The sequence below is a fragment of the Cornus florida genome, unplaced genomic scaffold (assembly GCF_030987335.1).
Source record: "Cornus florida cultivar Cherokee Brave unplaced genomic scaffold, ASM3098733v1 CherokeeBrave_3.0.0_Hap2_Chr06, whole genome shotgun sequence".
NCBI lineage: Eukaryota > Viridiplantae > Streptophyta > Magnoliopsida > Cornales > Cornaceae > Cornus > Cornus florida.
Genome location: NW_026775576.1, coordinates 34,561,116 through 34,574,117, shown reverse-complemented (window position 1 = coordinate 34,574,117; position 13,002 = coordinate 34,561,116). Strand labels below are relative to the sequence as shown.

The 13,002-nt window shown below is 37.9% G+C and overlaps 1 protein-coding gene and 1 pseudogene across 1 annotated transcript; both read right to left on the bottom strand.

The window, feature by feature from the left end:
- Positions 1 to 4,201: 4,201 nt before the first annotated feature.
- On the bottom strand, positions 4,202 to 6,011 carry LOC132311041 (uncharacterized; annotated as a pseudogene).
- A 4,062-nt stretch (positions 6,012 to 10,073) lies between these two features.
- LOC132313937 (uncharacterized) lies at positions 10,074 to 11,504 on the bottom strand. Its single transcript, XM_059812875.1, has one exon. It carries the CDS (start codon positions 11,502 to 11,504, stop codon positions 10,074 to 10,076), a length of 1,431 nt encoding a protein of 476 aa, XP_059668858.1.
- Between the last annotated feature and the right edge of the window lie 1,498 nt (positions 11,505 to 13,002).

The window sequence follows — 13,002 nt, the reverse complement described above, 5'->3', positions numbered from 1 at the left end:
CGTAACTCCTCTTTCGAACACTTCTTTTGCCAAGACCTGAACGCAGATTTCTGCTAGCTATAGAAAACCCTGTAGAAGCTCCACTTGTTACTGTATTCCCTTGGAAAAGATACAAATTTTTCACCTTGATGCCCTGTAGCACCACAAGAGAATCCATCACGACCATCATACTCCACCTTCTGTTACAACCTTGTAACCTTTGGAGTCTAGCACACCTACTGAAATAAGATTCATTTTCAGATCCGGTACATATCGCACATCTAACAATGTTCTCACCAACCCATTGTGCGTCTTGATCTTGACCGTTCTAATTCCCAAAATTTTGAAAGCATTCCTATTCGCCTTCAAAATCGAACCACCTTTCACCTCTTTATAGGAAGAGAAAGAATCCCTACTAGGACACATATGAACCGAATAACCAGAATCAAGAATCCAATTGTCATTAAATGACATACTTGAACACGAGGTTGTCATGAGAACATATTCGTCACTTTCCGAATCACTCGTTGTAGCAGTTGCCACAGAAGCTGCTTCCTGAACCTTCTTTTTACCATTCCCATTCTTTTACCTTTAGTTTAGGACAGTGCTTGATGATGTGCCCTATCTCATGACAGTAATAACATTTCATATTTTTATGAGATCTAGAATTGCCCCTACTACCAGAACCCTTTGTCTCACTTTTGCCTCTTACAAATAGACCCTCGGCCTGTTCATATCCAATATTCCCAGACACCTTTTTCCTCAACTCCTGAGAGTTCAATGAGGATTTAATATCCTCCATACTAATAGTGTCTTTTCCATAGAGCAATGTGGTAACAAAATGCTCATAGAAAGGAGGCAAAGAACACAACAAAATAAGGGTTTGATCCTCGTCATCAATTTTAATATCAGTATTTTTCAAATCCATAATAATATAATTGGAATTATCAATATGCTCCTTAAGAGGCACACCTTCCTTCATACGAAGGGTGTAGAGACTTTGTTTCAGGTAAAGTTTGTTGGTGAGAGATTTCGTCATATACAGACTCTCCAATTTCAGCCACAACTTTACCGCCGTGTCTTCATCAATAACTTCACGCAGCACCTCATTGGCTAGATTCAGGAGAATCGCACTGCGCGCCTTTTCATCGACCTTATCCTTGTCTTCATTGGACATAGTTGTTGGCAACTTGTCCTTCCCAAACAACACTTTTTTTAGACCTTGCTGAGTCAGCAAGGCCTGCATTTTAATGTGCCAAAGACTGAAACTAATCTTGCCATCAAATTTCTCAATCTTGTATCTGGTCGACATCTCAAAAAAACTTCCCAAAAAATTTCTCGGTGAATAGTACCGTATTTGTGAACAGTACCCGAATAGTATATGTGAACAGTATATGTACACAATTCACGAACCCGAGCTCTAATACCAGTTTGTTATGGAAAAAAAAAAAGGATCGAATAAGAGTTTTGAAAACAAAAGAGAAAATTAATGACAAGAAATTAAAATGGCACGCACACAAACGAGACAAGGATTTATGTGGTTCGGCTATGCCTACGTCCACGGGGAGAAGACAGATAATATTTCACTATAGAAATAAAGAGATACACGGCAAAGTGGCTCATACCCAAAACCCAATTACACCCAAACTCTCTCACTCTAACTGATATTACAAAATTCACTCAATTGATGATTTGGGATGCTTTGAACCATGGAGGGCAAAGGCTATTTATAGCCAAAATGGGACACCAAAATGAGGCTACTTGGTGACCATTCAAAAGACTTGCTGGGCACACATTTTTGGAGGCCAAAAATCTTGATGACATCATGGGTGATGCAAGCCTCAAATTGAGCCATATGTTCAACAGCTTGCTTGGGTGACTGTTTTTGTGCTGTTAACATTTTTAGAGATGGTAATTGTTGGAAGAAGAAGAACCCTCTCTCAAATGAGAGGATTGATCCCGGTGTTTGTGGAAAAGCTTTGATAAAAGTTAGAAAAGACAAATCCACCACATAAATCTGAAAGTGCAAGGACAAAGAAGAAAGAAGAAAGATCATTCCACTATGATCATCACTGAGTTGGTGCTTTAGGGTATTACTTCATTTTTAGAACAGTATATATAATAATCTCAATTTCCCAATTTCCCATTGTATGTCTCAGCAGCTATGTTTTGTGTGTGATTTGTAAAATCTCAGATGAACTATTAATAATACTATGATGAACAATACTACCTCAGTCTATTAGTTTTTGTGTGTTTCTTTTAGATAAATTTCTGATTGATAACATTAAAAATTCACATGGTTCGGGTCCAATTGTTTGGACGCAAAATATTTTTCTTGAAAATATTTTTTTATTTTCTGGTGTTTAGTTGTCGTAAAATATTTAAGAAGAAAAAAAAATTACAATTTAGCAAAAATAATTTATCCGTAAATTTTCGGCAAATTATTTTGCATACACCGCCTGATAGACTCGACCTCAATCCCGACGTAGACCTTCGCCAAACACCCTGAAAAAGAAAAATATTTTTTAAAAAGAATACTATTTTACCTCAAAACAAACGAAAGCGAAATGAGAACCACATTGCACCACATGTCAGATTTTGAAGAATTTTGAATTTGATCCGTGTCCGGCGGAAAAGCTATGTTAAAAGTTAGAAAAGAATTGTTAAAAGTTAGAAAAGATAATTCCACTACATAAAATGTGCACGCGCAAGGACACCGAAGAAAGATATATCAGTCCAGTCTGATAATCAGTGAGTTGGAGCTGAAGGGTATTGCATCATGTATAGAAGAGCATAATTTCCCAATATATGTCTCAGCAGTTATGTTTTGTGTGTGATTAATAAAATCTCAGATAAACTCAGTGTAGTATGATAGACTCCCACCGAAGAAAGATATATCAGTCCAGTCTGATAATCACTGAGTTGGAGCTGAAGGGTATTGAAGGGTATTGCATCATGTATAGAACAGCATAATTTCCCAATAGATGTCTTAGCAGTTATGTTTTGTGTGTGATTAATAAAATTTTAGATAAACTCAGTGTAGTATGATTGACTCCAAGGGGGAGTGTTGTGAAAGTCAATTACGTTGAGTCCATTATTACGTTGAGTCCATTATTAGTATGATTGTGTGTGTATAGGCGCGGAATGTGAATAAGAACCAAGGGAAAAAGAAGAGTGAACTGTTGGGGAAAAACTACTTATAAATAGGTTGCATTGTGATGGGGAAAACTCCCACTTTCTATTACTTGTAACAATAAGTAATAGAAAGCTCCCACTTTCATGCTTATAGATATATGTTTTTATATTTTAAGAAGACCCTCGACTATCTCACATATGTAGTGGGTGGACCTAATTTTGACATTCATTTGCTGATGGTACTAGCCCTTGGGCTCATTGGACCAGTGTTTCGCCCTATTTTGTTTGATATTGACAGTCACACAACACAATGCATCTTTCACGTTTAGTCATTGTGTTTGACAAAATTTCTCTTACTACTAGATAGTTGCATCGCATTACATTGTCTACGCTTGTACTAATAGTTTTTCTTAGGTAAACTACAATTACTTCCCAAAGATTTGGCCTAATTGTAAATAAATATGAGGTTTACATTTTTCTAGAACGTGACTCCTGAGGTTTGCCACGATTTTGCAAAGACCTCTACAAAAAAGAGTCATTTTTGTCAGAAAATTTGTTTGAAGTAACCAAAATACCCATCAATTAAGACTAAAAGACCCTCTTACCCCTATAGTGTCTTCAAATTATCAAAAAAAAAAATTATTTTAAGAGACAAAAATACCAAATCAAGAAAGTAATAGGTATATATATATACTCCCTCCGTCCCTAAATAGACGGAGTGAGTATATAATACACACATAAAATTATAGCTGGTAATCAAATATCAAAGGCACTTAATTCAGAGAGTTTGTGTCCTTTCATGTTAAACCAAACCATTATACAATATTCTAATATTGTACAGCAAAGGAAAACTGAAGCAAAGAAAAATAACAAAGGATGGAAAGAAAATCTGTCAAGAGATAAACAAGAGAACAGGTGATCCTAGAAGCAATCCCAATTACTGGAGGAAGCCTTTGGATCAATCTGCACGAACACCAATGGCAAACCCCTTTCACTCCAAGGCAGAGTCACTCTCGATTCTTTCACTGTATATACACACACACTTGTACTAATAGTTTTTCTTAACTGGAGTTTTAGCCTTCCACCTTTACTTAACAATCTCTTCTTTCATTGCCAGGGAAAGAGGACCAAGACTCCCCTCACTCTCCACTGTCACTCCAGGCATGGCCACAGCTCTAGTACCCACAAGCCCACCTTCCCCAATCCTAATCTTCCCATACTTCACTTTCCCTCCTTCACCTTCATATATGTGTCCACACAACAGAGCTTCTCTCCCCACACCCATTCCTTTCAATCTCAACCATGTCAGGATTCATCACAGCACCCATGCTATCAACATATACTCCTTGGTCCCACCTGATTCTTGAACCCATTAGCCTCATCCACAGCCCAAACAGAGCAGACCCACTTGTCATTTCCATAAAATATTCCCCAACCAATGTCCTTATGGCCTGCCATATGGTGTCCAAAAAGATCTCTTTACTCCAAATCAGCACACTCTCACCTTCTCTCTTTTTTCCTACCAAAATCCATTTGGTCACAACACAAACTAGTCCAACTAAAACCCCTGAATAAACCCAGAAAAGAGGCAGTAACCAATGTAAAGGAAGCTTCTTTGTCTCCTTCATGTATAGAACCCAGTTTAGAGGAGCAAAGATGACCAACCCTGTCAGGAAATTAGGCAGAACTGTCTGTAGCAATGGTTGAGCCAAAATGAGCCACAAGGTTTGATACCATTTTCTTGCCAGTGTCACTTTTTGTGTATCTTCCTTCTCTAATGCTGCTGCCATTGGACAACCAGAAAGGTCCAGTTTCACGTCGGATTGCTCTAGGAAGATCCTCCACGCCTCTGGAAGTGACTTCCTGTTTCGCAAATGCTGGCATATCTCATATACTATTGAGCGGCCATGATCAACTGAAGCACTCTGGGAGTAAGATGTAGCCCGGATGACGTCCACTTCATGGCATCGCCGGTAAGGATTGAACTCCAGCTTTTCTGATTCTTCTTCAGTGAGCATGTGATCAATAGTTATCTCTCCCACATCTATATATGGGAATTCGGTTTCATCCCATGGCTTGGTACAGTCGAGTGCAGTGTCACGGATGCCTTCGTCCTGTGGGATTGCCCGGGCTTGGAGTTGAAGGACATAATGAACTCTGTCAAGGGAATTCACACGGCTTTGGAAATCTTCAGCGAGGAAAAAAAGTGGGCATGAATCATTTGCATCCCTTGGGATAAAACCAGTTTCTGGTGGAAGTATTCCCACAGGCTCCACCTTACCAGAATCCTCACCGATCTTATCATCGAAAGGCCTCAACTTGAATTTAACATACATTTCCTGTCCACCTTTTAATCTAAAAAAACCTGCAAAAAGTTGAATAATAATGTAGCTCAGTGTATGAGTCAGCACGGCGGAGGGAGTCCCAAATTGCTTCACGGACATGTGGAGCATGCTTCACAAACTCTTCTCGTGCTGCCTTGCCACACACAAGCCACATTGCAAAGTCACCAATGGTACGGGCATTAAACACCTTGCCTGTCTTTAGTGTCAGATCAGAAGTGGAGTATCATGACCACCTTCAACTGAAATGATCTGTATTGCTGCACCACGTAGATCAATCCTTGCATCATCATTGTAACTTAAGACGTTACTGTGACGGATGATGATAAGGTAAATCTTTCCGGGGCTGAAGATGTTGTGTTCTTGGAAGCCAGGGATGTCATTGTAGAGCCTCAAGAATCCCTTTCCAGCAGCCCCAATTCGATGAAAGAATCTTGATCTGACCTTCAGCGTCGTGGCAGATAAATTTGTAGCAAGATTTCCGACTACCTTCTTATATTTTATGTCCATCTCCTCTAACCGGTCATCCAGAATATGCATGTTGTTCTTTACCATAACTGGTATTTTAGATCCAACAAAGATACCCCTTTTGGAGAACTGATCTCATTGGGGCAACTGAGAGAGCGCCAAGAATAACATCCTTCTCAATAACAGAACCGGGGAGGACAAGGCTTTGACTTCCAATAACTGCATTATCCCTAATCATAATTTTTCCGCGAACAAAGCCAATAGAGGTACAGAGTCCGGGTCTGATTCGGCTGAAGTCACCTAAATGGACACCATCAGCAATTGAAATCAATTTCGGTTCTGTGATAGGATTAATGGTTCTGATAGAACAATGCTGGCCGATTTTTGCTCCCAAAAGGCGGAAATACATGCATAAGGCTTCTGTTCCGGAAAGGAACTTGGCAAATCTGAGATGGCAGGCTATGATACTTCAATGGCAAAGCCAAGACTCTAGGTGTGCTCTGCTTGACACTTGTGTTTTGGAGAGAACATGGGTCGAAGCGCTGGTGATCAAGCAGAGGATAAGACCATGAGCCAGGTAAGAAATTGAAACAGCGATGGCGAACTGAAAAGGGCTTGAAGGAACACTTCTGAACATAGTTGCATATGCTACAATGGTGAATGGCAACCAGTGAAAGGCTCCACATATGCAGAAAAAACTGAAGTGTTGAAAGGAATGAGGCTTCTATGCTAGCCAAAGTAAGATGAAGTAAGCAATAGCAGCAGATAGACAGCTGATGGAAGCAACTGCATAAATGCCCAAGAAGTGGTAAAAGGATACAAATTTTTCATTGGGTTTATTCATGATTTCTTGTACAATTTTGCCCTGCAACCAAGGTAGGGAAACCGAAGGTCAATGTCAGTTGTAATATAAAATATATCTTGAATTATGTCTAGTTATATTTAAAAAAACAAAAACAAAAAAAGGTGCAAGACTATGTCCCATTAATCGATATATATGATTATTAGAACCAAAAGCCACATGAGAATAATATATTTGTAGTAGTAAATAATATCTTCAGTACATGTTATGATGGATATATATTTCATAACTTGTACTGAAGATATTATCTTAATCCATATATATACATATATACATATACTTGTATGTATATATGTATTTAAATCTTTCTCTGTATATATCATAGACGTCTTCATGCCCCAAAAATTTAGTCGCTCTGAGCACAACAAAAGCTTCCCTGTATAATTGCAAGAGAAAAATATATATTATTAATACATTTCTCTTACAACATTTCTTATAACTACTGACTCAAAGAACTTGATGTATACACTGGCACACGAGAAACTCACTATAATAATAGTCAAACACAAATATCCCTTGGCAGTGCTCCCAAACATAGCTTTACGCAAAGTTGGAGAATTGATGGTCCATACACCAAATTTTGCTCAGCGACAAATATCCCTTGTCACCAGTTGGGTCCTTCACTTTCTTCTATTATCAATTTTTTTCCAATTTCAAGTTCTGTTTTGTGAGATTTTGTTTTATTTTAAAAAAATGCAAATTTTTTGTTATAATCTAAGTTAACACTAAGTGTACTACTATCATAATCAGCAGCACTGCTTTCCATGTTGGAGAACAATAGCAAGGAAATTCAACAGGAGAACATCACGTCCCCTCAGTGAAGAAGAAAAAGGATCATTGTCTCATTGGAGTACCAAGCTGCTATCTACTGCAGGTAAAGCTGGGCTGATCAAGACGGTTATTACTCCTATATGTCTTTACTGGTGCAGTGTTTTTCAACTTCCTATAGCAGTCATCAATCAAATTCAAAAGATGTGTGGAGATTTTGTTTGGAGAAAACATGAATAAACTTCACCTCTTGAGCTGGGATATGATGTGCAGGCCCAAAGCTGAGGGAGGTTTGGGTATCAGGAAATTGAAAGATCTGCAGGTCACTTCTTAGTGTGTTTTGGCTTGGGATTCCTATTAAGCAAGGATAGGCTTTGGATATCTTGGTTTCATCACAGGTATACAGCATCTTCTTATTTTTGGAATGCTACTCCTAAAATTTCTCATTCAATCTTGTGGAAGAACATGATTAATGTTAGAGAAACTTTGCTTAATGCAATTCATTTCTCAATTGGTAACGGGCAGTTCTTTAAAGCTCTATCAGACCCTTGGTGTGAGGGGGCGACATTATTGCAGAAATTTGGCTATAGTATTGTCAGAAGGTTGGGTTTCACATGGAATTCATCACTGTCTCATCTAATGATTGATGGTGGATGGAATTTTGAATTGTTACAGGAGGATATCTTTAAACCTATTAGAGATTATTTGTGTACATTGACAATTCACTCTAGAACTGATAGATTACTTTGGGATGGAGGCTATTTTTCTTTCAAAAATGTGTGGGAAAGCTGTAGGGCCATAAATCCAGAGGTTAATTGGTCTAAAATTTGCTGAGGCAAAGCTAGGCCGAGGTGGTCGTTCCAAGATAGACTGCTGTCTATGTATAATTTGCAGAGAAGAAAGGTGCAGCTGGCTCCAAGATGTTCTATCTGTTTACAAGGGATTGACACCAGAAACCATTTGTTTGTTCAATGTCCATTTGCAAGGAATTTCTGGAAATGGTTGGCAGACACACTTGATTGGAGGACTGATTTTACTCTTTTGAACTCGGTGGATGATTTGTTGATTTGGTTTTTGCAGCAGAGTAGCAAAATGGTTCATACTATGCTAGTTGCTGGTCTTTGGGGTATTTGGCAAGAGAGAAATCGAAGACTTCATGACCACAGTTCTCGATCCACCTTTGAGGTGGCTCGACAAATTTTACTTGAAGTTCTTGATGTTTATAATCTCCCTCTTAGAGACATTATTTAGATTGTTTTGTTTTTACATTTCATTTCTTTTTATGAAATAGGTTTACCATTTCAGTTTCATTATGAATGCCCTCTGTGCGCCTGTAAATACTTTTTCTCTCTTTTATACAAAACCAATTATGAAAAGAAAAAAAAAAAGAAGATCATAAATACACATATAATATTCTTATTCTCAGTACTGTGAATAAAATTTAAATTTCTTTTTTTTATCATATATTTTGTGTTCATTTTAATTTAATTTCATTGTTGCTCTCATTTTATTTTGTATATAAACCTACCATTATTTATGTTTCATGTGGATGGGATACCAAAGAAGGGGACACGCGGTGAAGTATTAAATAAGCATGCTACACCCGTCTGTATGTGCTTAGGGTTTTAGATCAGTTGGTGCTTGACAGTATTTTAAATCACTATCAATAGACTTTTAAATTTTTATACAATATCTAAAGAAGATTAAATGTCAATAATATTGAAATAGGAAATATTATAGTTACTAACCTTTTGAATAGTATCAGCATTGCCAGTCTTGGATTGGATTTGGTTTCCTTCACTTGTTTGCAGAGCTGGTACCTTAGTTCCATCTTCCACAACACTTCCCTTCTGAATTACAGCATAAGGACCAACAGTAGAATCTCAGCCAATCCTGATGGGGCCAAAACTCAAGACCCCGTTCTTCACCTCATGACTTTGCACCAATACTCCTTCTACAAGCACTACTCCATCTCCAATTGAAACTAGAGAAGGGTCTGTAATGTCAATGGTGTCAAGCAAAACAGATGTTCCGATCCTGGCCCCAAGCATCACAAACCAGTATTTCAAGAACACTGTTCCTCTCAAATGCACTGCAAGAACTTTTGAAGAAACTTCTTGGGCCTTGTGGAGTGCCCAACATTTAACGAAATCCAATGACCAAATGGGAATTTCCGAGCTCATAACGTAGTTAGGCTGCAAGAATGAATTCCCAAAGAAAGCAATGCATATACAGGTAGAGAGTATGCAAAGGATCCAAGCAAGAGGAGCACAACCCAAGGAAATTAAGTAACCAAACCAGGGAGTTCTCTTTATCAGGTTATAGCTAGCAGAGGTCAATGTTATATAAGCAGAAATTGATAGATATGCAGGGATTATTATCATCATGGAAACATAAGTAAGAGCCAGGAGTTGAAATAACCAAATGCACAACTTGTGGAACATTGGAATTTCAATTACTAAGTCCCTAGAGTTATCATTGGTTTTGGTAGGATAGGATGAATGGGCAATTAACTGAGGTTAAGTCTTTTTTAGGAGATTCTCTGCAAAATTTGCCAAATCTTCAATGCAAGTAGCTGTGAAGATGTCAATTGCCCCAACTGGAACTCCAAGGAAATCAGAAAGTTTTTGAGCTGCCCGAACCACACCAATCGAATCTATACCATAGGATACTAGGCTCTCGGTGATGGAAATATTTAGAAAAGCAATTCCTGTCTGCTCTGAGAGTAAACTCTTCAGGAAATCCATAATTTCTTTTCTAGAAATATTAGGATTACTAGAAACAGAATTGCTTGTGACCTGAGGTTGGCATGCTTTTCTCATAAATGGGTCTGACAATCTTCCTGTAAGAACTGGCTGCTCTATCACATTCAAAGTCCCATCAATAAACTGCTTGAGACATTCAAATCTCTTGATCTTTCCTGATGTGGTCTTACAAATGGTTCGTGGTTGGATCAGCACAACAGAAGCAATAGCTAAACCGTGTTCTTCAGCAACACGGGTTTGAATCAGTTCAATAACTTCCTTACCAACAGCCTTACCTTCACGAACTTCTGCAATCACAACCAATCCAACCTGGTCAGAACTTTCAGGAACTGCTATACCTTTTGCTAGTAGAATATCTTCTGGAACACCAATCATAGCGCAACATCCTGGGCGTAGAACCTTAGATGAACACTCAATTGCCTTTTCAATGTCTGATGAGTACACATTTCTTCCAGCAACAATAATAAGATCTTTTATTCTTCCAGTGATAAATAAATTTCCTTCAATAATCCATCCAAGGTCTCCGGTTCTTGTGTACTTCTTCCCAATGTGATTCTGAAACTCATTCCTGAAGGTCTTCTGGGTCAACTCTTCCATGCCCCAGTACCCAATTCCCGCACTCGAACTACTAATCCATATCTCCCCTTCCTTTTCAGGCTTTTCATGTTCTTTACCGGTATCTGGATTAACAATTCTGATGTCAACATCTGGATCATTTGGATCAGCATTACCACAACAAACTCTTCCTTGCCAATCTACCAGGATTGGTTTTCCTTCTCCAAATGCACTGCTTACATACACACAATTTTCTGCCAAGCCATATCCAGGAGCAAGCGCCTCTTGGGAAAAGCCAAAAGGCCTAGTTAACTCGATGAATCGTCTTAGTGTTTTTGCCCTCACTGGTTCAGCAGCGACCATGAGGAAAACTATGGAGGACAAGTTGATATTCTGTAGTTTATACTTTTCAGACTCCAATCTTCTCACAATGAGTTTAAAAGCAAAGTTGGGGCCAGCACAATGAGTCGCCCGGTATTTGCTCATGGTCTCTAGCCATAAGACAGGATTCCTGATAAATGCTGTTGGAGAAAATAAAACTGCAGATCCACCACTCACTAGACTTGTGAAAAGTCCTCCAATAAGTCCCATGTCATGGTACTGAGGGAGCCAGCTTACAAGTACTGTCATTGATGTGCTCTTGTGTAATACCCCTAATTTTAAAAGGATAGTCTTGGCATTTTTAATATTTATTGTATTGCATTTTTTTATTTATTTTATTGTCTTTATCGCATTTTTATTTATTTTATTGTTTTTCAGTTGTTTAATTGGTTATTTGAAATTTGAATTAAATTGGTTTTATGTGCATTATTTGGTTTATTTAAATTCTTAATTGTTCTGTCTATTTTCGTAAATTATTAATTGTATTATTTGTAATTCACTGTTTTAAACTTAGGAAATTAACTTACTATAATTCTTGTAATGTTAAAATTAAGTTACGTGAGTTTTAAATTCATTAATTGACTCACAGTTTCTTTTGGGCATCAACGTAGAATTTAATCATAGGTTTTGTTTATGGGCCGACTAGGATTAAGTTTAGGGCTTCGTCTCTAAAATTACAAGGATTAGGGTTTTAGAGTTAAACCTATAAATACAACCATTATGCTTTAGCCTAGGGTTTACAATCATAATTCAGATTACATAAACGTGAAGCAAGTTCTTAGCACAGAGGGTTGTGAACGGAGGCACTGTAAGAATTGTCAAGGAGAAGAACAGTGAGTACCAAGGGAGGATTTTGGTGGATTAGACCAGAACCAGAGGAGGTTAGAAGGAAGTCAGTGGTTGCCAGAAGTTAGGAAAACGGCGACAAAGTTTTGAGTCCAAAACTGCAGGCAAGTTCTTCTCTTTCTCCTTCTCTTTGGCTCGTGTTCTGTGCACCTAGATAACCTTTAGGGTTTAATCAATCGGTAACTGGAATTTGCCTATTTAAATTATGCTATATTGATGGTCTGTGGTGTTGAAAATAAATCTATTGCAATGCATACAAGTTTCGTTCCAGTTTTCTGTCCTGCAAGCATGTTGTTTCTGTTGTAACTTTAGTCTCTGTTTTTTATTGCAACTACTGTAAACAAAATATAGGAACAATACTGGGGTTATATAAAACTCATAGGGTTGTTATTATTCTGCTTTAAATATGTGTTGCAATTTGTTCCGTTTCAATTTGTCAAATAGTTTCAGATTTGTTCCTATCGCATGTTAATTCAGTAGCAAAATTTAATCTCTATGATTGGGTCTAAGGGTTGTTATCAAACCTTTGGGATGTTCTTGGGTGTTAATAAGATACTTAAGATCAGTTTAAGAAACCAAACAGAAAGGTTGTAGTTAGCCGGAGTTGGAACAGAGGTCAGAACAAAGCTGAAACGGAGAGGAAGCCGGAGTTGGAACAGAGGCCATTGTTTTATTAAATTTGAACTATGCATGTGTTGGATGTTAATTGTTAGAATAGTTAATTCTTCGATGCAATTACATGGATTACTACTGGATTTTAATTGCTAGATTGTTAAGATTCCTTCTGCAATTATTTGGATGGTGGTTTTTGGTCTATAAATTATTAAACTGTTATATATGTTGTAATTTACATGGATATGGAGGATTGTATGTACCGGTATGGGATGGTGACATACTAGGG